This window comes from Camponotus floridanus, unplaced genomic scaffold (assembly GCF_003227725.1).
Source record: "Camponotus floridanus strain SB8 unplaced genomic scaffold, Cflo_v7.5 scaffold24, whole genome shotgun sequence".
NCBI classification, from domain to species: Eukaryota; Metazoa; Arthropoda; class Insecta; order Hymenoptera; family Formicidae; genus Camponotus; species Camponotus floridanus.
Window position 1 is genome coordinate 3527246 of NW_020229370.1, and position 27993 is coordinate 3555238.

Sequence of the window (27993 nt, forward strand, 5' to 3'; positions counted from 1 at the left end):
GGGGAGAAGAAAGAGAGAGAGAGAGCAGAAAGTCTGGAGGGCGATGGTCGAAAGGGTGAAGAATGAGGAAGAGGGGCGGGGTAGGAAGGGAGGAACGTGCGAGTTAGCGACTGTGCAAGGCGGACTTTGCGCGTCAGGTTAGGTAACGTGCACTTGTATGTGTGTATGTGTGTGTGTGTGTATGTATCCATGGCGGTTTTTCCTTCATGGAGAAAGTTAGCCTAGGCGTACCTCGAGCGTAAAATCGCCTCTCGAGAGAGGCCTCCTTCTCTCCTCTCTCTCTCTCTCTCTCTGTCTGTCTTACATTGTCACATTGTTATCCGCTAAAAATTCTTCTTCATATGTTCGAGCTGTTAGTCTACGCATTCCGCGTGAGATTACAGAATTTAACTTAATCGGTCACTTTCCAAAGTCGCTTTACAGATCGAGATCTTGTGGATCGAGAAATGAGAAGTTTACAATTAGTTTATATTTCTCGTGTCCATTTTCATTTCGCTCGTCTTACCTTTCGCTAATCAAAGATTCTTCACAAAAAAGAAATACTTTATATAATTGCTGTATTACCTTGATTTATGGTTCCGGAGTTTATTGTCTCAAAACAGAGAATTCCTGTCTCCACTCTACTTTCTCTCACACTTTCGCTCTATTTTCTACGGCAACGAGAATTAAGTAATCTCCGGATGATGAGAATCGCGATGGAACGACACCTGCGATCTTCAGTTTAACTTTCAATTTCCAATTGTCTTCGTCAATTCGGATGTCACTTTGATTCGCGAAATTTTTGTATCATCTTAATATCGAAATGCGCGAAATTGCACTTTGGATTTTGCACTCAAAAAAATTACAGTAACCTTTGAATATCGCGCGTGTAAAAACCGTCGTTTCTCGCGAATAAGCGGCCGACTCCAGAAATTTTTCAGTCATTTTCGAATTGCGAACGCAAAGGAATCATCGTAGTCGTTGGTCGAAGTAAATTTAAAGATCTCGGACGCGAATCTTTTCGCAAACGATCGATTTAGCAACAAGTGTCGCGCGAACGGCCATCCGAATCCACCGAACGCGACCGACTTCGCGCCATCTTGGCCGTCTAAAAAAATGGCGCCAAGAGACACGTGGCGCGACATCTTTCGGTCGCACGGCGTACCCTCGTCTCAAAATTTGCGCGATCGATCAGGAAGGAATAAAATTCCGGAATCGGAAAACTCGAGTCAATCGAAGACATGACAAACGAGTACGTGTCAAATTAAATTTTAAAAATTAATTGACACGTCGCAACTTCAGTTAATGAAATTATAAATCGATCTTCCCTGGTCGCGCGGGCTTTCCTCCTACGCGATCGATTAAACAAAGAATCAGAAAGCAGATGACCGTGACTATCGGCCATAATCTCGATGGGACGGCGAATTAACAATTTTCACGCGATAGGATCGATTGGGAGATGGGAATTAGCGGGGATCGGGGAGCGCGATTTCCGATGCCCTCGTTGAGAGACCGGAAATGATCTCGCGACCGGTCAGAAGTAACTTCCATGACAATTTAAAGTATTCGCTCGCGAAAACATTTCTCGAGAATAGAGATCGATGGAGGGAAAAGTGAGTTGCGCGCGAGAAAGGGAAGGAGGGAGTCGTTTCCCTCTTAATATTAAAATACCCAAGTAGCAATAAAACTGCACGAAAGATGCGCGAATATAACGTATAGCGGCACGTACGGCAGCAAAATAAAAATTGCTGTCCATATAAACATAAGAGAGAAGAAGAGTTGGAAACAGCGGCGTATATATTTTTTAAATAAACATTTTCGTTCTCTTATCGGAGTAAACAATAAATATATTAGTGGATATTCGTGCGTGCAGCTTTTTCTCTCGCGAGATTGTAAAAAATTTGATCATTTTCCCTCTTTACCTTTAGTTATTTATTTTTCTTTACGTGGAAAATTGAAAGAGATACCGGAAGCCACAGACTCGATGGATAGAATTTTGATTAAGAATCGATGCGCTTTTTCGAGATGCATTTTCGATAACATTTCTCGCGAAATTTTCGTCAAATTAACGAGAGATCCAAAATGCTCCTTACCGTTGATTGAATTTCCCACGCTCTTATTTACCTTAAAATATTTTTATTCGTCGAACGAAGGGAATTATTCAAAAATCGTTGAAAAAGGGAATTATTGTCAACAGTAATAATTTTCGCGACCGTTAGCGCGATTTCACGCAACGATCTAATGTCATTGTCGTCGTCGATTATGAGAGACGCTGCGATAGCGGGACGCGTATTTTTTTTATTTCCCCCCCCCCCCCTCTCCGCTAACACAAAGCAGACGGACAGGATTTATTTACGCGCTGCGTGAACGGAAAGACGGAAGCACCGTCGTGTAACTGGGTCAGTCAGCGAACGACGACGATAGGGGGGAAAAGAAAAAGAGGAGAGACCTTTCGTCTCCGTAGATTATCGGCCATACGTGAGTAAACGCATACATACGTACGTACGTACGTACTTGGAGCGTACGTGTGCTTCTCTCCTCTGCAGCTCTCGCGAAAATACTTGATGAACATCGTGGAAAAAGCGCAGTAATCGAATTTTTTTCTCACCGGAAGATAAATGTAGGATGAGTGACACGTGTATCCATATATTATGTCGACCGCAAGAAACTGTTTACTCACGATGAAAACACACATGGAATACCATTTCCGTGCAAATCTCCGCGAGATTTTGCCAGATGCACAAGTTATAAATGATGCATTATCATTTTTTAACCGGGTTGAAATTATTTACTCCGTAAAATCCCGGATCGCCGTTTTCTCTCTATCATAATGATCCGTTATCTCTTTTGTTTTTAGTCATCAAAATAAACTTCAAACAATAATAAATTTATCATAATTTGTCCTCAAGAAAGTAATCATATATTGAAAAATATGATAAAGCTAGATATTCCGGCTCCCAATCGATCCTAATATTATTTTAAAAGAACAGTGTTCTTAATGTAAGATTAGATTAGATATTTTATCGCATTAATAGTGCTTTTCACTCGGTTCTCATTTCTCATTAAGATTAAAAAGTCAATCGTTCAAAGTGTGAGGAAACATTCTAAACATTCTCTTCTAAGATAATTGCTTTTGTAAGAATATCCAAGAGTTGAGATTCAAACTGAGAGAATGACAATTTTGCAATAATAACGATAATCATTGTAATATTCCCGTTTTTCTTGTTTCCGCAGACGCTAAAATGAGATTGGAGGAGGACCTAGTGATCCGTAGGAGCCGACCCACGATGATTTCCGCCAAGTATCGCGCCCGCGAGGAACGCCGTCGTCTGATGAAGATCTCCGCTGTCAAGCTGAAGAGAATCGAGGATCCCGAGGCAAGCTTATGCCGATCGGTGCTCATAAATAACGCTCTGCGACGATTGCATCGCGAAAGCCGAGACGACAAGACGCGAAGTTACGGTAGCCTTCCGGTGATGACGTCGTACATGGACGACGTCAGCAAAGAGAGCAGCGTCAGCCTCACCGGCAGCCTCATCTCCGATGACGAAGAAGCATCCTCCAGAAAAAGGTACGAATTAGTTTATTTCGAAATTTCTCGCAAAGTCAACTTGTCAGTTGCATCGCAATATTGCGTAAAGAATCCTCGTGCTAATATTTTTTATCGATCGATTGACGCAGATTGGCCGATGATTCGAGGAACGATGGGCTCGGGTCCAAGAGGCAGAGGCACGACGATCTAGATCTGCAAGACGACGTGTTCAGTGACTTCTACATTTTGCCGCCGACGCCACGCTTGCTCTCGCACATCGACGAGCTTCAACCGGAACCGGAAGCGTCGCATCACAACGGCCACCATCACCTAGGTTTCCCGGAAGATCGTCTGAGCAGCGGTGGGGTGCTCGATGTGCGATCGAGCAGCGCAAGCAGCATTTCCGCAACGACCGCCAGCAGCAACACGAGCTGTCACTCGGTGCTCTTCCCCGAGGATCTCGACGACGCGAACGCTCACCTCTCGAGATCGTGTAGCGACATGATGGAGGTAGCCGACGTGGTCGATCCTGATCGGCTCTGCGATTTTGCCAGGTTCGCCGACTCGGCGAAGACGCTGGAGGAACGATTGGCCGAGCTGCAGTCACTGGACGAGCACTTTGACCTCACCAAATTCGAGCGTAACAACAACCAGAGCTGCGGCCGCGCCTTCCACGATATACAGACCTTTCATAGTCTGGTGCCTGGCCTGGAGACATAGACGGCGGCAGCGTCGTGCCTCGAGCGACCCGCGATCATGTCGCAGAATGGCGAAAACAGGACAGCGATTTTCGGGGATGCGAAATCACTTGACGAGCTTTGACAGATAAGCCTAGATTCACTTGTTGTCTCGTGGCTTATCCTCGCAAGTGAAAGATGTGCGCACGTGTCTGGAAACGAGTAACAATGTCGTTGAGATGCGTGACTTTATCGAACCGCAATAGTGTGGTCGACAGTGGCCAATGCGGCGTCGGAGATGATCCGTTCGTCTCCGATGCCGAGGACGAAACTTGCGTAAATGCGAAAGCTAAAAGAAGCTGCGCTAATGGATTTTTTTACCGTGGGCAAATAGATGGGCAAAATTAAGCACGCGCGCTATTCTATTAACATTAAAATCACGAAACAGAATAAACATGTTTCACGTAAAAAATGGCTTAAAAAAGTATTCTTGATAGGAAAATAGTTCCAAAGTTTTAAAAAGATTTTATACCAAATTTATCAATATTTAGCTCTCGTATCAACAAAGTGGCAAAAAAGTGGGTAAAAATTTCAATTTCAAAATGAGATAAAACATATTCGTGATTCTGATGTTAATTGACTTAAAAGAGTAGATCCGCAATCAATACATATTAATGACATCATAAACTGTGAACGTTGAAATTATGATCGATAATTTCATCTTAATTTAACATATAAATTTTTCTGATTATCATTTAGCATAATATTTAATATTTTAAAACTCAAAAATTTATTCTTAAATTTATATTTTTAACTTTGAGATTTGAAAATTAAAATTAAACGTTTCATATACTCCCGGAAGAGAATGCCACGTAACATATAATAATATAAATGCACGGTATCTCGGTCGAATCATCGCCTACGAGAGTCTGACTCATGCCGGTAATAATCTACTTACGGTACTGATTCAATGTTCAACGCGCGGCTACGAGATATCTAATAATACTGTAAACACACACCGCTCTTTAATCGGCCTTTCAAAGTAGCAATAACCTTAGTACAAGCCTTTTTCTTTATATCCAATAAAACTGTAGAATATTAATTTTCAATTCTTGATATTTTATGTAGCGTGTATATATCATACAAAGACGAGACCAACAATTACAAACTTATTGCAGAAAACAATATTCGAAGAAAATGTCACTAGTTGAGACTCAAATTCTTTCATCATTCATATATTTGTCTAATATATTAATCCAGTAGTACAGCGAGAATTGCTCTTTGCAGTACTCTTTACCCTGATGTAATAGTTGGCTTCGGTTTTTGGATGCCGCGCATGATCTATTTATACATTGGCAATATAAATTTTAAAGGTCATAAATGATCAATTTTTCAGCTGATTATCCGTATATACAATCGTTTCTTCTTTCTCACTTGTATAATAAGTCTTAACATCTCTTCTTTACAACAATCATTTCTTTTCTATAGAGAGAATTGAATTTCTTTGCCGATATTTCTCTTCCATTTTTATAGATTATTATAAACTTACCTTTTTACATTTTAATTATTTTATAAATTTAATCGGAGAGGAATATATATATACGCGTAGTTGGTAGATAGTGTTTTAATTTTGTGAATCCGCCGACGCCGCGCTAATAGCGACTCTCGTACGTGTTAATAACGACCCTCGTTCATCCCGATTCACGTATTCTCGCCAGCGTAATCTTCCTGGCGCGTTGTTCGCCCAACTTTGCCCGCGGCTCGAATTGCACCTTACAGTGTCGAAAGCGTCGTGGAGATACGTGCCTACATACTCCGCTGACGCGACGTCGGCCTTCGGCACACGTCACGCGCGTATGCGCTCATTGTTTGTACATATACAGATAGATTTTTAAGAGAGCACGTTATAAGTATGTAGGATGAATTATGTTGCGAGATAGCACGTCCCCGGAACTATGAATGCGCGTGGAAAACGCGGCTTTGGCGCCAACAAAGTCTTGAGCGTTTCGAACGTCGGGCTCTCTGATAAAGTTTTTCTGAGTTGCCGAATGTTGTACGAAGCTTCGTGCGTCTTCCCGACGTTTCGGAAAATTGAAAAGCGTTTAAAGAGCTTTTTCCGCGCAATGATTATAGTCTATTACTAGGAAAAGCGGAGAAGATCGCGCAAAGATTATAAGATTGTAATTTTCGCAATAATGCGAGGCGCGATCTCTTCTCCGTCTCGCGTTCGAGGGCACTTTATTCTATGGAGGATCCTTTCCCATTAGCCGATGTAGAAAACTCGCTTCTTCTGATATGAAAAGATTCCAAATTTAATATTCTTATGGAATATGTATACATACATACTTATAAACCTCGTCGTTTTTCCGAGATGCAAGCGACTGTTTTCAGATTTTATATGGCTAATGCGGGATACGATTCATTCTAGAGAATGTTCTGCGAACGCAATTTTGTAAGCGCGACAGAAAGACACGCTACCGCGTAACGCCACGACGAGCCTTAGCTGTTGTATGTTATCGTATCATTTTTGTTAATAATATCTTTCTGTACGCTCGAGAGGACTGAAAACAGCGACTAATAGCTGTATTTTCACACTGGTGATTTCCTCCTTCTATGGCATCATTCTATTTATGATCGAATAGAATGACACGAGAAATCGCAGCATTTGAACCTTATAATATTTCATTATAAAATCAATGAAAAAGTTAACCATGAAAGGAAATATCCGACTTTTCATGTTATGCGAATGAGGATGTCAAACTTGCGTTCCTCCGAGCGTTTTAGCAAATTATTAAGAGACATACGCGTTAAATTATTCTTCAATCGTCGTACGATCGGTTGTGATCAATCGCGAGGTTCTTCTCTTCTCTGGAATGATATGCGGAGAAGAGCCTTCGCGATCAACGCAAAAATCCGCATCGAGGAGCACGATTTTACATTAGATGAGAATTTCGTTCTTTATTGCGCAAATCTATTTCGTTACTCTTTATTATATACATGCTAAATCGAATAATTTTGAATTTGAATCATTTGTTAATTTTACTTGACTCTTGGCATTTGATTTTAATCGAAAGAAATATTTTTTGGTTTTTTTTCTTTCTATCTTGATCGAAATTAAACTCGCCTTTGATTTAGTTACATGTTAAGAAGATATTAATATTATTTGCAAACAGTGTGTTTGAAGTTGGATCGTTCGAATATTTTTCATAACTTTTAATGAATTTTCTGCATAGTGCAATATTTTCATTCCTAATATTTGCTAATGTTTTTTATCACAATAATTTTTATCAATGATTTTTATATGATTTAGACACTGCCGCGTTTGTTGTATTGTTTGATTTGAAAATGCGTTTGTTAATTATTTGACTTAAATTACTTGTCACACATGAATAATTTTTCTTTTTCATTATATATATATATATATATATATATATATATATATATATATATATATATGTTTGCATTTTAATGTCGCGAAATTAAAAATGCTCAAAACTATGAAAACGCGGTACTGTGAAATATATTCCTCAAAGTCGCAATGTATGATTACATTAATTATTATTTAAAATTATGCATGATGTGAGAAATCATGTATCAATTTATTATAGTTATTGGTACCAATGCTCGTTATCGAAGTAACAGCCACGCTTGATTCGTGGTTGGCAATCACATTCATGCAATCCTCCGTTTTTTCTAATTTATTTTATTATTCTTCACAAAAAGTGCTAAAAGGAATTGGATAACGATTTGTCACCCATGTCACATCGATTAACAAATATATATGTTATTCAACTCTCGAATAAACTTCTCATATATAAACTTTTATCTTCGTCGCAAAATAAAACGTGCGTAGTCTCTCCAACGCAAAAAAATGGAAAATTTCTTCTCGAGAATAAAATCTCATATCCTTTCGAGATATTACACATTAGGTCAATTAGGAAAGACTAGTTTACGATTTAAAAACATGTTTTTACGATACCTATCGTTATTTTCGATCATTTAATATTTTTTAACAATCCAATATTCCGAAAGAGAGTTGGAAATAAAAATAAAAGTGAAATATCATATGGGTAAAGACAAATTCCGTGGCAATACGTCTGGGGCGCGCGTTAAATGCGCAGATAGATCCAAACTTCCTTCGGAACGCCTGGGCCAAAGTTTTCCGTGAACCGTGTGCAATGTGTATACGGATAACGAAACTCACGCGTGTATCATCTCCCGACACCTGACGATATACATTGCGTAAAACGGCTCAATGCGTTTACATGTAAATAGTCGCCTTAGCACTACTAAGATAATTAGCTATGTATAAAATTTCATACGTTGTTTAGGTTTTTTTAGTACTAGTTATATCCGAGATCAGTTACCAATTATATGAACAAATTGCAAATAAACTGCAAAAACAATCTTTGTCTTCAATTTTCCCCGTCACTTTCTCAATAATTAAGAAAAAAATATGCGTCCAAAGAAAGAAAAAAATTACAATGTTATCATATTTGTGTTATACAATATTTATTTGTCATTGCGTCATATACATTATGCAGATCTCCATGGCAGTGGTAATGAAATGGAAGGTTGCACACACTTTTTAGTGGTTTTTTTGTTCTTTTTATTGTTTTTTTTTATTGATGCTTTCCGTAAAATATATACAAAGGATGAAACTAATAATATAACTATTACGCTTAAAAACTAAATAAACAAAGGATTATCATGCTAGTATAACCGTGTGTTAATATTAATTTAAATAACATAATAGTTGTAACACCGTGTATGTGTTGTGTCTATGTATATGAGCATAGGGATCAGACTGCACCGAGACCAGAGACGGAGAAAAGGCTCTGAACGTACAGACGGGATGGTTTCTCCCGCTTATCCCGTTTGGCACCCGGTGCCTCTCCGTCACTCCTCTCGAAGATCATTTTCACGCTCGCTCGCGATACACCCCGAAAATTTCTTGCCGCTTCTCTCGATGATGCTGCTAAAAGAATTTTCTCTCAAAAAGCGAAAATTATTCGTCTATCACGATTATTGCTTCGAACCTCCGTCGTTCGAGATCGTTGCCTTTATCTAATGTGGGCCCGGGGATAACTCTCAGTCAGAAACCGGTACCAGATATCGCCAGTTATTTGCCATTTCAACATAAGTAGTATATTCTTGGAGATTGACTACTACATTTGGGATCTATAATTCGTTCCTTACGAGACGCTCTCGTAATAATATTAATGTAATAATTCTAAGCGTTATATTGTCACGTAGAATTGAATTAAAGAATGCGCGTAAAATTAATCGCAGATTTGATACACAAGGCGCAAGAGAGTATCTTTCTCGCGATGTAAATCTTAAAATAATAATCTTAATCTTATTTAAAAGCACAAGTCGCGACAAGAGTCTCGATTGCGCGCTGATAAATCTCTACCCTAACGACAATAAATCTTAACCAATGGATTATATCTTACAGCGATCAATCCCGGCGAATCGATCCCTGGTTCGCGCTTTGGTCACGGTCGGCCTAAATCATTATAAGTCGCCGTGTAGATCTCCTACAGGACTCGTAAAAGTCTCCTCCTCGCTTTGGAAGATGACATCCCCATGATTGTTTAAAGAACATAATGAACGCTTCGGCCGAAAAGAGCGAAACGAGGCACGTCGTGATCACGCAAAAACACACTCGAATCCCGCGTTACGTGTTATTGTGCGTTTCGTCATCTACACGGTGATGTATGACATACCGTGTGACGTTACTTTAGTCCAGACGCAATATTTTCTGGACTAAATTACTACTGAATAAATATACAAAAAAATCAAAGAGAGAGGGAATTTTTTGTATTCTCATCGACCGCACAAACAAGTTGACGCATCATTCAGTCAAACACGATCGCTAATCATCTACGCAATGTTTCACTCATACGTTCGATAATTTATTCGTCAAAGTACCTGACTTGAATATGGATCGAATGTGAATCAATCCTTACTTGCGCGTATTTTTCTTCCGGATGTTCAAATAATATCTGCAAGGTATAAATATTTTAACTACTTAAAAAGCGCAAAAGAAAGAATTTACCCATATTCCTGCCAGGTACCCGAAAATCGAAAGAATGTAGAGCAAAAGGATTCACGTTGGTCCAACTTGTTTTTTCCAGTCGAGCACGAAAAGGATACAAAAAATCTTCACACAAAAATTGAGTTTTAATTAAAGTTAAACTAATATTTGCGATTTCTCTAAGAGGGATGGAGATTAAGATCCGTCCATTCCACTGTTCACTCTCTCAACCTTTTGCGAACGACCTCGCCTAGTTTCTGCGATTAAGCCGCGGCACCGCGATACTAAATTTTTGAACACAATTTTTCGTGGTCGAGAGAGAAGAGAATATCGAAAAGAGAGGCGGGAACGCAGTTTTTCCTGTCTGATTCGCTTCGCGGTCACCACCTTGATATCTTTTTTTTCCTCGGGGAAATTTCCGCCCAAGGCGAGAAACAAAAAGACCAAGCTCGATGTGTCTCCGAGATATCTAAGAACGCGTTAATACAATAAAACATCATACATGTCCTCGAGAGGCTCGACTCGCGTAAAACTGAAGTGCGCGTTTATTGCTTCTCTTCAAACACACTGCGCAACGATTTCTTTCATATTTTTCTTTTTTTTTTGTTTTTTTTCCACGTGTTTTAATAAAATATCACCTCTCGCGAGAGGCAAGATATCACCATTTTCTGAAAAATATTCTCGTCCACGCACACGCAAAGAACATCGAAACATTTTGCATGACGCGACGCTTTCGCCATTTCCCATCACATATTTGCGTTAGCATACTTGCGTTTGCATAGTTGCACTCTCATTTTTTCGCTCTCCTCGAAGAGATCCGCTCGTTGCCAAGGCCGCGCATTTTGGTCGTTTCACTTTTTTCGCGACAAGGACGCAGGATTATGTTATTCGAATCCTAAGAGCGAAAATACAATCCACGCTGCCAAAGTGATTGTCAGTCACACAAGTCGGTTATCTTTCACGCCAAACTTACTTCAATCCCCGGCTAGCATTCCTTGTCACTAAAAAAGTGAAACGGCGAGTGAACGAAGCTGTTGCTATTGTAAACACAATTGATACATTTCCGATACATACATTTTGGACAGTCAGCGGCAATTGAGCAAACTCGATTTTCGTGATATTGCAAATCATCATTTCCTCTTTTACGAAAAAAGGCAAATCAGAATACATATGAATAATACATATTAATATACATAATAATACATATATATACAGTATATATATTAGTATATATACATGATAGTATATATTATAATGTATATACATAATATATATTATAATATAATATATATACATAATATATATTATAATATATTATTACAAAATATTATAATATATTATAAAAATTTCACTCCTAATCCTAGATTTATTCTACACATGTACGTTGTATCGCACGCTCATCGTTTACTTTGCATTTCCTTTTTCTCACTCTTTTTAACGTACACAAACACACACTTACACGTAAAAGCACAGCTTTTCATCTTTAAAATCTTGCACTGATTAAACCTGATATAACTGTGACCTAATCATGATATATTACATATAGCAATTAATTATAGATAACATACATAATTCAAATTATCGTAGCAGCGCCTTCATTCACTCGCATTTTTATAATTTTTGTAATGGAATGAAATTACACTCATTCCGACATCCTCGGGACGTTTATTGACTCTTAGAATCCACAATTTTACCTTGAGATTAAATTGAACACTTGAGCAATCGAGATCGAGTAAACACAACTCGAACGCTGCCATTTTGCCTATAAACAAAAAAAATAAATAAATAAATATCCAAGTATCATCCAAATACATCTGAAAAAAATTTCTTTAAACGTGTTATTGTGATTTACTTTTCAAATAAACAATCAACAAACATGTTTAAAGATCAGTTATTTCTTATCCATAAATGACGATAGAAAGCAACTGTTTTTTTCTTTCGAAGAATTAATGATTTGATTTTACTTCCGTGTGGATGATAATATTAAACAATTATTATTGGATCGGGGACAATGATACGATCGATCTCCAAGAGTCAATATCGTTCGAGATAAGTTTATGATTTTTAATTTACACTTTCTGTGCACAGCAAGAAAAATAGAATTCTTAAAACTTAAACTCAGTTCTCGTTCGCAATCCGCAAACTCTTCTTCCCCTCCTTCGTCGCATCCACGCGTGCATACGTGGCGGATGCCGTATCGTGGAGCGTGCCATGGATTTACATTAGGCGCGTGCAAATGGCGAATAAATCAGCAATGTCGAGCATTCGAGTGAAATTAGCGCAAGCGACCGTTTAATTACCCTCACGATAATGTATCTCGAGGGTACATTTTCAACCTGAATTTATTCGCTCGTTGTGTATGAACGATCAAAAATTTAAAAAAAAAGTACATGTATATGAAATATATAAAGGAAAGTTTTGTCAAATTTCTTATAACTTGATTTGTATAATTAAATAGCATAGGATCGCAAATTTTTGTTGAACATAAGCGTTACGTCCATGTGGATTGTAATAAACACTATAAAGAATCATTCTGTAATAAAAACTATAAAGAAAGAATTATTCTAAGTCATACAAGAAGATAATATGTTACAATATTTTGAAAAGGAAATTCTAGGATGTAAGAAAATTCGAAATTAATACTACAAAAAAAATAACATTTCCTACATTAAAATAATAAATATTTATGTACACATGCTATGCGATATCATAATCGTAATTTATATTGAGATTATTTAAAGTAACAAGTCTTAAATATTAACACGCAGTACTTTATATCACTCAGATGAATTTATCCTTCTCGCGTGTGTTTATTTAAATGTCAAATGCGATTAAGAATATTTCAGGTAGCAAATTTGTATAAAGCAAAAAATGGAAAAAGGAACATTGAGCGAGATGTAAAATCACTGTGATTTCTTGTTGACAAACAAATTACACGAGAAGTCGAAATTTCATTGATTGCGAGAATGATGAAAATCAAAATAGGGACATATGTACACGTGAATCAATATCAATCTTTATGTGTGTTACAATTAGTTTTTATGTTTTATGGTCATTATATATATTTGCGGCACACTCCACCCTACGGCTCTTTGTGATTTCCACACCCTCGCATAGTCCCAATATAACAATATAATCATATTTATCGATCACTATATCGCTAGTGATTTGCATTCCTTCCTTCAATTCGATATACATATATTTATTATATATAGATATATCAAAAATATCCTTAGTAAAATAAAGCATTTATATGTATAACACGTGTGTGTGTGTGTGTGAATGTATGTATACCGTCTTACATACGTACTTTATATATATATATATATATATATATATATATATATATATAATATTTATAGTTTTTTTATTTATAACGCGGTATTATATATAATTAATATACATGTAATACCTATGCTTTTATTCGTACATTCGCGCACGCATACGCGTGCATTTATATAAACATGTGTTTGTGTGTTATGTGTGCTTTGAATGTATGAACATAAGCGTTAATCGCTCGGTGATATTTTTTAATAAAACGCTATCTCGCACGTTTGTTTAATGTATACAATATTTATTATTTTTTTCAATTTTGAAAGGAATATTTATATATTAAATTGGATTAGAGAAAGGAGGAATATCGTTTCTTCTGCAGATATAAGATTCTCTTGCATAAACTTTTTTTTGTAATAATTTTTCTAAGAAACTTTATTATTTCATAATGGCGATCGAAAATCTATTATGCAACCACGATTGACAAACAAATGAAACACCTCGAAGGAAAATTAAAATAGTACAAGTACATTTCACTATATACTAAAACATTCATGTGTGTTTGCGTGTGCAAAAAAAATTTTTAGAGAAATATACAGTTATAAGATAATGTAAAATGTCTCATATTTTTGCTTGATTTATAGGCAGTTGAGATAATCTCATGACATCTCAATGACAAATATAAGAAATATAACTGAGATTATAATTGTATATTTGATTAAATAATGAATGATAAAATTGGAGAATACATATATGAATACATTCTTTCATGATCTGTAAAGCAAGTGAAAACTCGTAAAATTTTGTACACGCATCAATCTATTTCGTATTTTATTCGTTGAACAATGCTCAAATATATAAAAATAAAACGATTATACGACAATAATAATTTCAATAATATTTTATATCAGTAATATATAACGGCAAGTATTTTCCCCATGATAAAAAAAATATAGCAATAATTTTTTCATAACTTAATTTCAATGATTTTTAGTGCAAGATATTACAATGATGCAAAGAAATATACGAGCAAAATTCACACTTTCTAATTTTCCTTTCTGTTTTCCTTTCCGTTATCCAATTAAGAAGGCAATTTTTATTCTATTTCTTACTCTCAGTTTTATTTTTACTATCATTTTCAAGTAGAAATCATTTTTTTTAAACTAACGCTCAACATTCACGATTTCAAAATAAACAAAATCCATGCAAGTCATTTAATTTTCTCTCTCTCTCTCTCTGGGAAATATTTTTTTTTCTTATGTATTTTGGGCAGTGTAGAAAAAGTATGAATTTTGCTTTCATATCCCATAAAAAAATTGCACAATTATATTTTTTCTTTCTTTCTTTTTTTTTCTTTTAAAGATATACTTTACACTTTACGAACCGTTTTGAAGGATTATTTCGCATTCTCTTGCATAACGCGAATGGAAAGGACTTTCTGCGGACAGTTTAATGCAAACGGTGCGAAGAGAATCTCGCATATGTTAACAGGAACGAAACGTGACGATGATGTCGAATGCCAGAATGCGATTAATGGCGTTTATTAAAACCCAAGTTTAGATTAAACTGATCGTTATTTAATTAATTACGTTCTTGTTATGTTTTAAAAAAATCGAGGAAGCCAATATTACAATGTACATTCGTTATCATATAGATGCCCAAAAGGTATCTGCGTAAACAAAATATATTGACTTGTATAATATCGCTTATATACAACTTTGAATTCGAATATTTTTCTTAGACGTGATAAAAGGAACAAACTACCGTGAAAAATCGGCATAAGATTCAAATACAAAGTACATATATATATATATATATATATATATAATATATATATATATATTGAATTTGAATATTTTATGCATCCCTTTCTTATTCTTAATTTACTTATACTCTTCACATCTTGTTCTTGAAAAATAGATATGTCCAGTTTATCAATTAAGAAAATCAAGTTCAATAAAGTAATTTCTTTATAATTTGAGATCTTTCTGCGTGATGAATTGTAAAAAAGCCTACTCTTTTACTTATTTTATTGACTACATGTTCCCAATTATAAATGTAAAAAAAATATAAAAAAGAACATAAAATTACGTTTAAATTAGAATCTATACATTGCTGTTAAAATAATGAAGTCTATTTATACATGATGTTCAATAAATCGATAATGTACAATCGGCGAGATGATATCTAATGATAGGAAAGGAAAAAAAAAAACACACACACACAAACAAAAAGATTCTTTTAATTTGCTACAAGAAAATGTTTCTTGATTTATCTTCGGGAATAATGGATTTCAAATAAAAGTAAGCAAATTTACTTAATTGAAAATGATCGACAATTAAACGATTTTGCTTCGGGGTAGATAAATATCATTATCTATATCTTTTGTAATACAGTGTATTTCACAAAAAAATGCTCAACCTCTTTAAAAGTTTATGTTACTTACCTTGAAAGAGAATAAAGTCATGTAGAATTTTTAAGTTTTTTAATTGCAGTTATTTATTAAAAATGTCGAGTTTTTCGCAAAAGATGTCCGCCTCTCCGTTTGTAACGATTTACTAAACGATTCTGCATATTGACTGTAATGATTCTGTAATGACTGTGCAAAATTACGTAATATTAAAGATAATATTAAAGATAATATTAACTTCCGCTCTTCTCACTTTAGATATTTTTTATGGAAACAGCATTGTTCAACACATTTTTCGTTACTTTTATAATAATGCTTTGGTTGTTAATATAATATTGTTAAAGAAATCGAAGTGTTTCAATTTGTTAAAATTATTCTATTAATTTATCTACAAGTCTGTGTGATCATGATTAATGCAACAAATATAAATCATCTATAATCTGTCTTAATCAGAATGTAAAATCAAAGTGTGTCAATACATGTGTACATGTATATATGTATTTACGTGTATATATGTATGTATATGTTTTGAGCGTTAAGCTCGGTAAGTGCATGCCACGATGCGCTCACGTAAGGCAAAAACTGCTCTCCGAGCATCGATCATCATCAATATCTTATTTTGCTTTGGCGATAATTTCGATCGGGTGCGTAAAAAAAGCACACGTGTAATCGATTTTCCGTATTCGCCGCACCGCGTCTCCTCCTTCAAAAAAGAAGAGAAGAAACTGTATGCTCAACAATGTAATCTACTTACGGTCTCTCGTTCTTTCATTTATCAGCGGGTCTCGTGACGGTCTGCGGTATTACTGTCAATGATTTTGGGATCTTGGGCAAAATCGGAATCGGACTACTCGTTGACGACGTCGTCGGCTTGGTCGTCACTTGGATCGATTTGGGTAGATTAAGATTGTGTATGAGATTTTGGCCGGTAGGGTTGTTTTCGTTCGCGGCGGAACGCGTCATGTCGCAGATAAGCGGCTCGAAATCGCCGCGGCTCTGACGGTTCAGCATCTCCTGTTGCATCCGCAAATGCCTTTGGAACTGCTGGTTGTGGCCGGGAATCGTAGCGATCTGCGTCTTCTGGTAATGCGATCTGATATTGCCGCTGGTCGGTGAGCTCGATCCGTTACTCGTACCGGCACCAAACTGTCTGTCGCTAGGCTTCTGCCGTTTGTTGAGCGTCTGCATCCGCTTTAGGTCCGATTCGCTCAATTGAAATACTTTGCTGCTGCCGCCGCCGTAAGAAGATACATTTTGTCCATCCTTCCGCTTAACGCCACCATTCGTTGTGGTACCGACCACTCCGCTACTGCCGCTAGTGGACGACAGATTTAATCGTTGCAAATTAGGCGGCGGTTTCTTGATAATCGACACCCCCGAGTTGAGCTTGAGCACCCGCGGCGAATTCACTTTCGTTGAATGCGATGACATCGCACCGCTGCCGCTAGTGGCTGGTTTGGACATCGAACTTGTGCCGGGAACGGACAGTCTATCCTTTTCCAGCACATAGCCGCCGCTTAAACGACGCGAATTGTATTCCGCTGCGATCGGTTCCATTATCGGTTCATCCATCTTTTCTGGGCCTTCATACGATATCAATCTGTTTTGCACCGATGTAGAGTAGTTGATCGCGTTTCGTGAAGCGTTTGGCGCCAGTATCAAATCGCCAGCCCTGTAATATTTCTCCAAAAGGATGAGGTGTCGTAGGAAGGAGCTCTGATTGCCGTACGGTCGCTGCAATTGCTGCCAGAGATGCTTGGTTTCGCGATCGTATTGAATCATTGTTGCGCACTTCTCCCATCCCTGCGGCGTTACTTCGCGTACGTTTTGAAATTCAATGTTGACGTGAAGATTCATCTCCTCCTCGCCTGGGAAAAGCGTGCGCACGCTTATGGAGGGATTCGCGCCAAGTCTCTGCACCACGGGCGTTATGTCATTGTTGTTATTATTATTGAGTCTCGGCCTCTTCGGCAGTCGCGTCAGAGTAACCTCGTTATCCATCCCGAGAATCTCAACCATTTCATTCGCCGTCGTCGCGCCGTCGCCCGTCGATGTGTACGTATGCATGTCAAGTATCTTACGCTTCTTCAAATTCTCCACAGCGCTCTCGATACTGTTAAGATATTGAATATCTGTACCACTGTTTTCGTCGCCGCTTGTCTTTGCGACGCGATTCTCGCCACTCATCTCGCAAGAGCTTGGACATCCCACACCCTCGTTCTTATTCGGTTCCGGCGTCGACTTCTCTGATGTGCCGCTCGTCATGTGTTCCGGGGACTTGGAACTCCCGCTCTTAAGCTGCGCGCTTTTGGTATTCTTCTTACTTTTCTTGTCCTTGACCTGATTCGCCTGCTGTGATGAATCATCGTCCTCCTCGTCGGGCACTTCGATTCCATGGTAATGCAAGATCCTGCATTATCGAAAAGCATTTTTCTTCAATTTTCCGTTTCTTCAACGGATTTTCTCGAAGTAGCTTGTATACTTACCGCCTTCGATAACTTTTACAGAAGTTTCTGTGATTCACGTTCATGTTTTCGAGATCCTTATACTTGAGTTGCACTTGGGTAAAATATCGACATAGTTTACATACAAATGTGCCGGCTGTTAGTGTAACGTGAATTCCTTGCTGACCGATTAGCTGATTTAATTCGTCAATCTCCGCGCTAGTCAGTTGATGGGTATGCGTTCGTGCTAGTCGGCGTTTGCACAGTGCGCATGTCAAAAAGCGCCCAATCTTTTCGTAATGATTAACGCAAAACGACATCGTGGTGTGCTGAGACGACTCCCAATCTATGTCGACCTGTAATAATATTTTTCATTTGCAAATGCAAACGATATATGCCATTCAAAATAACATTAACATGAGCATTTTTAGATCACAAATACTAACCTGATTTTGTAGAGCAGTTTTTATCTTGAGCAACCAACGACGTTTAACGTGATGTCGCGCAGGATCTCGGCATTCGCGAGCCGAACATTTTGATACCATTAATTGTCTGTGCTGCTTCTGCGGCTTTTGCTGCATATTTGCCGGACTAGTGTTCGCCTAGGAGAACGATAAATTGTCTATCAGAATTATATCAATTATATATACATCTAGAGAGTTAATAATTTACAAGTGATATAACGATTCGCGTGATTATTGTCATTTGTCGAGGAGCAACGAACCTTTCTATCAACGTGACGATAGCACGCATCGCATAGACACGAATCTTTTGTAAGATGTCTCTCCAAGTTTAAGATCTTCTTTCGCCTTTCGTCGGATTTTATTTGTGCTAAGTGCATTGGCGTATCCAGCGAACCGAATTTGCCAAAGCAGTAGGAACATACGTCGGAACATACACGTCCGGGATGTATAGAAAAAGAGGAAGATTTCTCTGGAATGACAAGCGACTGACGATCCTTAGGTGTAGCGTCTTCATTATCGTCATCTGTGATGATAAAATTAGCGAATTATTAAATGTTAAATATATAACTCATCTTCCGACTTAGATAATGTGAAGACGTCGATATTAGAGAGATATTAGTGAGAATGTAATAGGTGAAAAGCAATAGCATTCTTCAGCATGCATTGTTATAAAAAATATTAGCTAGTGTAAGTGTAATTTTTGGAACTAGTGGTCTGAAATACATAAAGTGTTACGTAATACTTCGCATCGGATTAGTGCATATTACTTTTTTTTAATTACATTAGACACATAGCGAATAGCTTTAAAAATTGTGAACAAAAAATGTGAGAATATAAATCGAGCGATTAACACGATATTTCGAATATATTAATAATCTATTTTCAAAACATCCAAGATAAAAATGTGAAAAATAGCCGACTACACTGTGCTAATCTCGATGTATACAATCGCGCGCTTAATTTAACTTGAAAATAAAGTATAAAATTTTTTTTTTTTTGGAAAAGGCGATGAAGGAAAAGTAAGTGAGATTATCAATTTAGTTATTCCCGCAACCAGGATTACCGCAAGAGTGTCTGTGGTTAGTAGTGAACTTTCGGTTCGCACCAGAGCTGCTATCTCCCAAACCACTGGTTCCAAACTGAAAAAAAAGGAAACAAAATATAATTGAATCGATTGTAAAAAATATATACGTATAAATAATAATGTCAAATAAACCCATTAAAGTTTACACCCGCATCGATATATTTTTTAAATCTTTGCCTTTCATGCACGCTGCAGAAATTAAACGAATGCGCGCGTTATGAAACCAAATGTATAAATCTCTAAAAAGGCAATAATAAATTGTATACTAGAAATCGCTTTGAGCCATGATCGATCGACAATTTGATATTACAGCGGTTTTAAATTAAACGTGAAGAGGAAAAAACATGAAATCGATAAGAACAACATTCATTGAGTGAATAAAATAGATCAAAAAGCATGCGAAATCATTCTCTTACCTCCTTTTGAATGGTGTAAAACTCGGGTGAATCCCCTTCTCCATCTCCACGACCCTGTTGTTTGAGGATCATCTTTAATGGAGATCGCGATCCTCGTTTATCTTTATCCTTCTCCTTTTGCGTTACCTTGATAATCGTTTTCAAAGTACCTGACGATTGCTCCTTTTTAATTTTTTGCTGATTTTGCACTCTCTTCGCAGCTTCTTCCAGAGATTCCAGTCCCAACGTTCGCAAGATCGACTCTTTTCTTTCCTTGTCTTCAGGTGTTTCCAGGATCTTTGGCATATCGCTATTAGACGATTCGCCAGATGTAGAAGTCTCGTCGGAATCCTTCTGTACCAGCTCCGGTATTTTGGGACTCTTACATTCATTTTCCAGGATATCTATACTGTCAGCCGTCTGCTTTGACACGTGATTCTCAGACAAGTTTCGCGAGAGTTGTCGTTTCGCGCTTTTGCAATTTTTTGCGCCAACAATTGTTAAATCGTTTTCCGATTTGCTGCGCACATTAGATCCCTTCTTATCAAGTCTGGTTTGCTCCTTGAGAAATTCATGGATTATATGACCCGTACGGGGGGATACTTCGGCACCGTCGTACTTGTTCAAGAACGATCTATTGTTCTCGTTAATCTTGGCGACCTCGTTATCCAGAAGAGTCTCTTCTTTATTCTGCTGATCGGACTTTCGCGACTCTCGCTTGACGCGCTTAGTCTTGGAGCTACTGGATAACGACGGTTCTTCCTTGCGCCTCTTGATGTCTCTACTGCGACGAGTATTACGGGCTTGGGACTCGGGAATGTCATCCGATTCATTGCTATTGGGCGAATCACCCGTATCTTCAATCTTCTGAGAATCTTCGGAAACGACAGTCTCGTCCAATACTGATGAACTTTGCGGCGTCTTGTCGGTATCGCCCTGTAAAGGGGAATTTTGCGTCTTTTGAACGCCAGCTTCCTCAGCCTTGACTTTTACGCCATCGACGTATTCTCGACCGCGAGACGCAGATTGTTGTTTCTTCTGCTTATCACGAGCTCGTAACGCTCTTTTCTTCTCATTCACAGGTTTCTGTTCCTCAGAATCTTTATTGTCTGGTGATTTATTGCTTGAATCCGTTTTGTTAGATTCCGAATTTGACTCCAAAACATTTTCGTCCAAACTTGATATTGAATCGCTGATTTTGCCCGGTTCTTTGCAGTCGTTATCCGCGTCGAGGTTCTTGGTTTCATCGTTCTGCCAAGAAATGGGAGTGCACATGCGTACAGGCACAGAATTTACAGAGCTACATTCGCTATTTGAATCACAGTTTGCGGTGGTTGATACGTTATTTGTTTTAGAATGCTTCGCGCTTTGCGCTGTTTTGCAGGAAGCATCGTTCTCTTGCAATGTTTCGTTCGCATCGGCAAGATTGCTATCCGCATGGCTTTCGCTTGGTATTTCGTTTACAGTATTGGCAGCTGATTCTAACATAGAACTCTCGTTGCAGCAAGCGGATGCTTCCTGTTTATTTACACGCTGGATCATTGGCTCCTTATCCGATAACATTGTATCAGAAATTATTTCTTTGCTTAGCGATGTATCGTTTGTAGCGTTTGGTAATGATGACTTGGCAGATTGGTCTTCTGCAACTAGTCTCTCTACCTCGAGAGATATACTTTCCAGCGTTTCCGAATCTTCCGAATTGCTTAGAGAAGTTTCTAATTCTTTCGCTTCTGCGTGCTTTTCCGTAAATCTCTCCTCTACTTCCCGAGAAGAATATGCAGGTACTAGCGCAGTTGTAGCATTATCATCTGAAAGCTGACGAGGTGCAGCATCCTCTAAAATTGTGTCCTCGTTCGTAGATTTTTGTACATGTTCCGCAGAAATATCTTCCAATCTCGAAATTGCTTTACTCGGTGTCCTGTTCGATTTTCTCGCATCGGAATTACTGATGTCTAAACTTTTATCACTGATCCTCGGAGACCTTCTCGTAGCGATCTTTTTATTCTCGTCCAAAGTCTTCGACTCATTATCATCGCAACTGACCGAAGCACTGCTGGCTGTGCTACAACCAACGCTTTCGACTTCCGATTCATCCATACTGTTGCAAGATGCAGTACTATTATTACTTATATTACATGTAGATTCACAAATATTATGTACATTATTAATTCTGTCATTATCGGAGGCCCTGTTCTCCTGGATGTTTTGCGAATGCGTCTCTGCTTCCCCAATATCAGACTTGACTAGTTTCTCTTCAATCTCTTTGGCAGTATCGGCCACTTTTGGTACTGAATTCTCCGAGCTATCTGACGTGATCTCGTTTTTCGCAACAGCGGATCTGTCCTCGTCGGTACTGTCCTCCAATCCCATTTTCTGGGAATCTGTACTGAGTGGCGCGACAATCTCTTCGATTTTGGGCACATCGAAGTTTTTACTTAATCCAAGACCCTTCTCGGGACCAAATATCTTACTCTCGATAGATTTTGCAATATTTAATTTAATATTCTCAATCATTTGATCTATTTGCGATTTTGAATTACCATCTGATTTATCTGAATTGTAAAAGGAATTCACTGTCTTTTTCATATCTATGTTTAAACTACTCCTACGACTTTTCGATTTATCTGTAAGTTTGGCTAAAATACAATCCTTTCTCGCCTGATCTAAATTATTAAGCTTCTTTGAATCCTCCTGTGCTTCCGCACACTTGGATGTTATCCGCGTGTCTTCAATTTTAACATCGTCATCTTTTGTTGCTTCGTTTTCTATAGTTTTAGCTTTAGTTTTAGAACGCAATGTCGGGCCCGTTTCACCTGTTCTATCTACACGATCACTATTATTATTGTTCTCCATTTCCGATCCGACATCAGTTTCCTCGTCGAAACTCTTGGACACTTCATCCTTTAAACAAATCTCCTCTTTACTCGATGCAGTCTGAGATTCATTACAACTGGGATCCGCAAAGCAAGGATCCATATTTGTATTACAATCCGAGATATGTTCTATTAAATTATCCGAGATAATAGTCCCATCCGAATTTAATCTATGACGCTTTTTAGAATCATTATCCGCGGAGTTCCCCGAATCTGATAATTGTCGCTGTTTTCCATTTCTCAAGCTTCTTTGAGATATTTGTTCGATATAACCGACTTTCGATCTCTTTCTCAATTGAATAGCATTCTGAAAGTGGAAACCTTGATCCGTCTCTGTATATTCTCCATCCGATGTAACTTTCATGTCATCGGTTTCAGGCTCTTTCTTTATTTCAATGTCGCAGGCAATGTTTTCATCCACCAACATCTTCTTACTCCTTGTTACTTTTCCCTCAGTCTTCTCTGTAACGCTCTGATTTTCAGTTTCAGAATCACTCAACATTGAAAAAGCAATAACTTCGTCTATAGTAAGATCAATAGAATTTTTGTCATCCAAAATTGCCTTTGGAAATTTTTCAACGCTGGAATTGCTTTTTACGCTACCACAATCTGATTCCTTGCCACTGCTCTTTCTGCCCTTTGCACTCTTATGCAAATCTCTGTTGTCCTCTGCAACCTTGATGAAATTGTCCTTGGTATTCTTCTTCAAATTTGTCAACTTTGTTGTTTTGGCACTCTTGGACAAAGAGTCAGGACTTTCTGTCGCTTTTCCCTTCCTGCCAAGTTTTGCACTAACTTTAACGCTAGATGTAGCACTGGCCTCTTCTTTGTTCTGAATGTCAGATTTGATTTTTTTGGTCCTGAGATTGTTCTTGGCACTTTTACTTGGTGTTTCAGTTCCTTTGCTTTCGTTGTCTTTATTGTTTGTCTGATTTTCCGAGATCTTCGAAGAGATATCGACAGTCGACTCGTCTGATTGCTTAATTTTTTTCGTCTTCACACCTTTCTTAACGTCAGGAGTTATTCTGCGTATATTTCTGTTCGTCACTTTCCTGGTAACCTTGGATTTAATGAGATTTACCTTAGTTGCTCTTAGATTCTGTTTGCGCTTCAGATTTTTAAGGGCATTCCTGCGTGGCAAGCTCGCCTCTAGTTTAACAGGAACCTGACTACCTGTTGCTACTGTATCAAAAATCTCTTGCGTAAGTTGCTGCTGCTTTATATTCGGCAATGACCTGCCTTTCTTATTCTTGACCTCATTGGATGGCAAACCAGAGTCATTATTCGCCTTCTGTTTCGATTTGGAAGGCGCTAAGGGTTTCTTTTCCCTGGATGCCATCTCACTTCCACCCACATTGGGCTCCTGTAATATCATTTACATCTTCTAGAAAGAAATACTTTTAACGTTATATCAAAATTTACAAAATATTAAAATTATTCTTTACCATTGACTGAATAAAAATTATTTCATTGTATATGATTCAATCCGGAGATATTTAAAAATTAATAAAAAAGAAGAGTCAAAAATTTCATCAAAGTTTAAATACATATTATATAAAAAATATTGCATATATTATTATAAATGTCCATTTAGGAAGAAAAAAAAGAAATAAATAAAACTATACAAACATAAATATAATATAAATACAAAACTTAATATTAAAAAAAAAGTTTGGAGAACGAAACACGTGGACGTCGACACGTTTTTCGTTACGAGTTAGTAATCGAAATTCCGTTCCGTTAACGATAGGAGAACAAGGAAAGGGAAGGGAAAGGAGGTAGGCGAGAGTGGGCGAGAAATACGCGGCGTCGAGAAAAAGCACACGCGATTTTCGAGCCGAGCGAATAGATGCGGCCCTGGCGACCAGAAAAATTACGTGACAAAGTTTGCGTTAACACACGGATGCACGGAGCGGAGCGCCTCGCTCGCTCGCTCGCTGCGCGCTCTCGGCTCTCCCGTCTCGCGGCGCGGCTGAAATATTTCGCGCGATATCTCGGCTCGCGTCCACCCGATCGCGACGATTTCGCGCTCGCGAGAGAGCGCGTGTCACACGCTAACTGCCCGGCCGGGAAATCCGACCGGGATCGCGGCGGAAGGTCGCGAAATCGTCGCGACAAGTCGTCGCGAAAAAATCGCCACGAATAAACAAAAGGTCGGACGCACGGCTCGGATTTTCGAGGCTCCAGCGCGACGCCGCGACGCCCCGGTGACGGGCGATCGTGGGTCCTCCGAGAAGCCCGGCGATAGTACTCACCTCGGGGACTGAAAATCTTGCCGTAGGTCCGTGGTGATCGCGAGAAAAATCGCGGACGACGATCCCCGTAGAAGAGACAATCCCGTTGCAGGGTGTCTATGCGCCGTCCCACTGTCTTTCGTCTGTCGCCACCTGGCGGCCGTGGCGCGCGGCTTCTCCCAGAAGCATAGTCCGTTCGCGATAACGCCGCGCCGAAGGCGCGTCACTTCGCCGGACTGCACCCCCGTCCGGCCGAAATAGGACGGAGCGCGACCGCGCCGGTTCCTGGCGCGAGTCCGAGGGGGGAAAACGAGAGAACCCGCGCACCGTCGCGACGTCGAGCACCGCGAGACAGCGAGTTTCCCTGCCCGTCTGCGTCGCACCCCGCCTCACTTCACCTCGTCCAGTCCAGCTCCAACGCTACAGTACATGCGCGTTAACTCGACTGCGTTCCGAGCGCGGATTTTAGCCTCGTAGCGCGCGGACGCGATCACCTACCTATCGGAATTGCCTGTCGTCGACGTCGTCAGCGTCGTCGTCGTCGTCGTCGTCTCTGCTATTCGTGAGCCCGCGACTCGCGAATCGAGCGAGAATGAAAACGTCGCGGTGGATGACGCGCGGCGCGAGTCGGATAGTCCCGCGATACGAGGACTCTCGCGATAGGTAGATGGATCGGTCGAGTCGGTCGGTCGCGAGAAGAGAATGCGAGAGGGAAGACGCGCCCGTTGCGCGGTGCGCATCAATGGCGGCTGCCGACCCTTATATTTACCCGAGTACCCAAAATGGCCGCCCTTCGGATTTTCGCACGCGAGAGCCTCGCGACGATCCTGAATTCCGCGCGGACGTCGAGTCACGTCGCGACGTCGCGCGTCGCCCTCGTGCTCCCTCAGGTACGCGCGAGATCCCTCGACCAGATCTCGAGGCGCGGCTCCTCGCCCTGTAACCGTATAATTATCTGCGCGACGAGATACGGGCCGAAGGGCCTCTCTCGTTATTACTAGTAGTCGTAAGCGTGCTTGTCCTCGAAATCATCCGCGGATGTCACATCCGTCGATCCGGCGCTCGATAAATGCGCGACGAAAGATCATGAGACGATCATTTCAAACGCGAGAAAAGATTAAGGTCTCTAAGCGTGACTCGTTTTCTGTCTATCGTGTTTATCTACACAGTCCAACGCGGTTTGTTGATCCGACTTGTAATTTAATGACGGATAAAATTCAATTAATGATTATGGAAAAATACTGCGCATTTTCTAAACGGATGTTTTACTAACCTAGAGATATTATTTATACATATAAATTTATATATAAAGTCTTTCTACAAATTTACATAATTGAAAAAAAGGGATTAAACTTATTAAAAAAAGGGATTAAACTGTATATATAGTTACAAAAGTTGTAATTAAAGTTTAAAAAGTTTGTTATTGTTACTTTTTTAATTATTGTCTTTTATTATACGCTCTAACAGTTGCACATTACTCAATAGGATGGTTAATATTGCATAGTGTATTAAAATTTTTACATTAAATATTTTATACATTATGAACAAAAGTTTATATTCTTTAAAAATTTACTGAAATTAATATGATAAATTTCTTATGTATTAATATTGATAAATTGCAATATTTAATATATACAATAAAGCTAATTATTAAAACTTGCAACAACATGTGTACATAGTTTACTATACATAATCTTCACATTTCAGATTCAACGGAGATGGAGCAGCTATAAATCATCTCCCACGTACACTGATTCTAAAAATTACACAGATTATGAAATAACAAATGATCCAAATGAATGGAAATATGTAGAGCGTTTGTTTAGATATAAAGTTGTACCTAAACCACCCACTGGAGATGTTAAATTGCCATCTGGCTATAAACCAGCATGTGGTAAGCAATAATCATTAAATAAATTTTATTAAAGTATTCCTTTTTTTATACAAACTGTACATACATTTCAATCTCCTTTTATGTCTCTGAAGAATTTTGCCTATTTTTGTTTTTTTAACAGCGTCACCCACGGATTATCCCTATTTCATACAACGTACCAGAAATCATATGCAACCTGTATATCTAGGTATAACACACAGAGGAATGAGAAGACTCACAACAGTTAAAAATATTCAAGGAAATATATGGGAATTGGATCACGATATAAAAATATATTTAAAGAAACGTTTAAGAGTAGCACCTCCTAGCCAAATACATGAATTTTCAGGTGTAATTAAATATAAAGGTGACTATGTTAATCGCATTAAAGACTGGATGAACATAAAAGGATTTTAAAAATAATCAGAAAAAGATATTTTAATTAATCAATTGTTATGACATATTTAAATATGTAATAAACAGTGAATCTTTGTTATGAAATATATTTGCGTTATTTATTCAAAATTACTTACGGTTTCATACAATTTTCATTTAAATAAAGAATATTTAACCTTTTTTTGCTTAATAAAATAATTATTTTTTGTCTTAACATTATATTTATTTCTGTGAAAATATATGTTTGCATGATACCAAAAAATTATTTACGTATATTAAAACTTTAAAAGTATATAATACATATATATCATACATTAAA

At 38.4% G+C, this 27993-nt stretch overlaps 3 protein-coding genes across 10 annotated transcripts in view; 2 read left to right on the plus strand and 1 right to left on the minus strand.

Annotated features, from left to right (window-relative positions):
• Positions 1 to 7564, plus strand: part of LOC105256581 — a 114316-nt gene extending 106752 nt beyond the window's left edge. For all 4 annotated transcript variants that reach the window (XM_011266633.3, XM_011266634.3, XM_011266636.3 and 1 more), the window contains exons 2-3: positions 3214 to 3550; positions 3661 to 7564. In XM_011266633.3, coding sequence (XP_011264935.1) covers positions 3214 to 3550; positions 3661 to 4231 — 908 coding nt within the window. In that variant the 3' untranslated portion in view covers positions 4232 to 7564. The remainder of the gene's footprint in view (positions 1 to 3213; positions 3551 to 3660) is intronic.
• Positions 7565 to 11582: 4018 nt separating this feature from the next.
• Positions 11583 to 25725, minus strand: LOC105256584. 4 transcript variants are annotated; one of them, XM_025408870.1, is made up of 7 exons: positions 20320 to 24546; positions 19883 to 19958; positions 19080 to 19342; positions 18802 to 18957; positions 18398 to 18711; positions 16666 to 18321; positions 11583 to 11990 (listed from the first exon to the last, which is right to left on the minus strand). In XM_025408870.1, exons 1-6 carry the CDS (start codon positions 24544 to 24546, stop codon positions 16680 to 16682), a joined length of 6678 nt encoding a protein of 2225 aa, XP_025264655.1. In that variant the 3' UTR covers positions 11583 to 11990; positions 16666 to 16679. The 4 variants fall into 4 exon arrangements, with proteins under 4 accessions (XP_025264655.1, XP_011264944.1, XP_011264941.1 ...); XM_011266642.3 differs by lacking the exon at positions 11583 to 11990 and adding an exon at positions 25427 to 25725 and having other exon boundaries at positions 15584 to 18321; positions 19925 to 19958; positions 20320 to 24534; XM_011266639.3 differs by lacking the exon at positions 11583 to 11990 and adding an exon at positions 25427 to 25725 and having other exon boundaries at positions 15584 to 18321; positions 20320 to 24534.
• A 39-nt stretch (positions 25726 to 25764) lies between these two features.
• On the plus strand, positions 25765 to 27724 carry LOC105256582 (probable 39S ribosomal protein L49, mitochondrial). Of its 2 annotated transcripts, none has more exons than XM_011266637.3 (3): positions 25765 to 26295; positions 27113 to 27299; positions 27421 to 27723. In XM_011266637.3, the coding sequence occupies exons 1-3, from the start codon at positions 26188 to 26190 to the stop codon at positions 27693 to 27695; spliced, it is 570 nt and encodes a 189-aa protein (XP_011264939.1). In that variant the 5' UTR covers positions 25765 to 26187; the 3' UTR covers positions 27696 to 27723. The 2 variants fall into 2 exon arrangements, with proteins under 2 accessions (XP_011264939.1, XP_011264940.1); XM_011266638.3 differs by lacking the exon at positions 25765 to 26295 and adding an exon at positions 26323 to 26527 and having other exon boundaries at positions 27421 to 27724.
• The last annotated feature ends 269 nt before the right edge of the window (positions 27725 to 27993 follow it).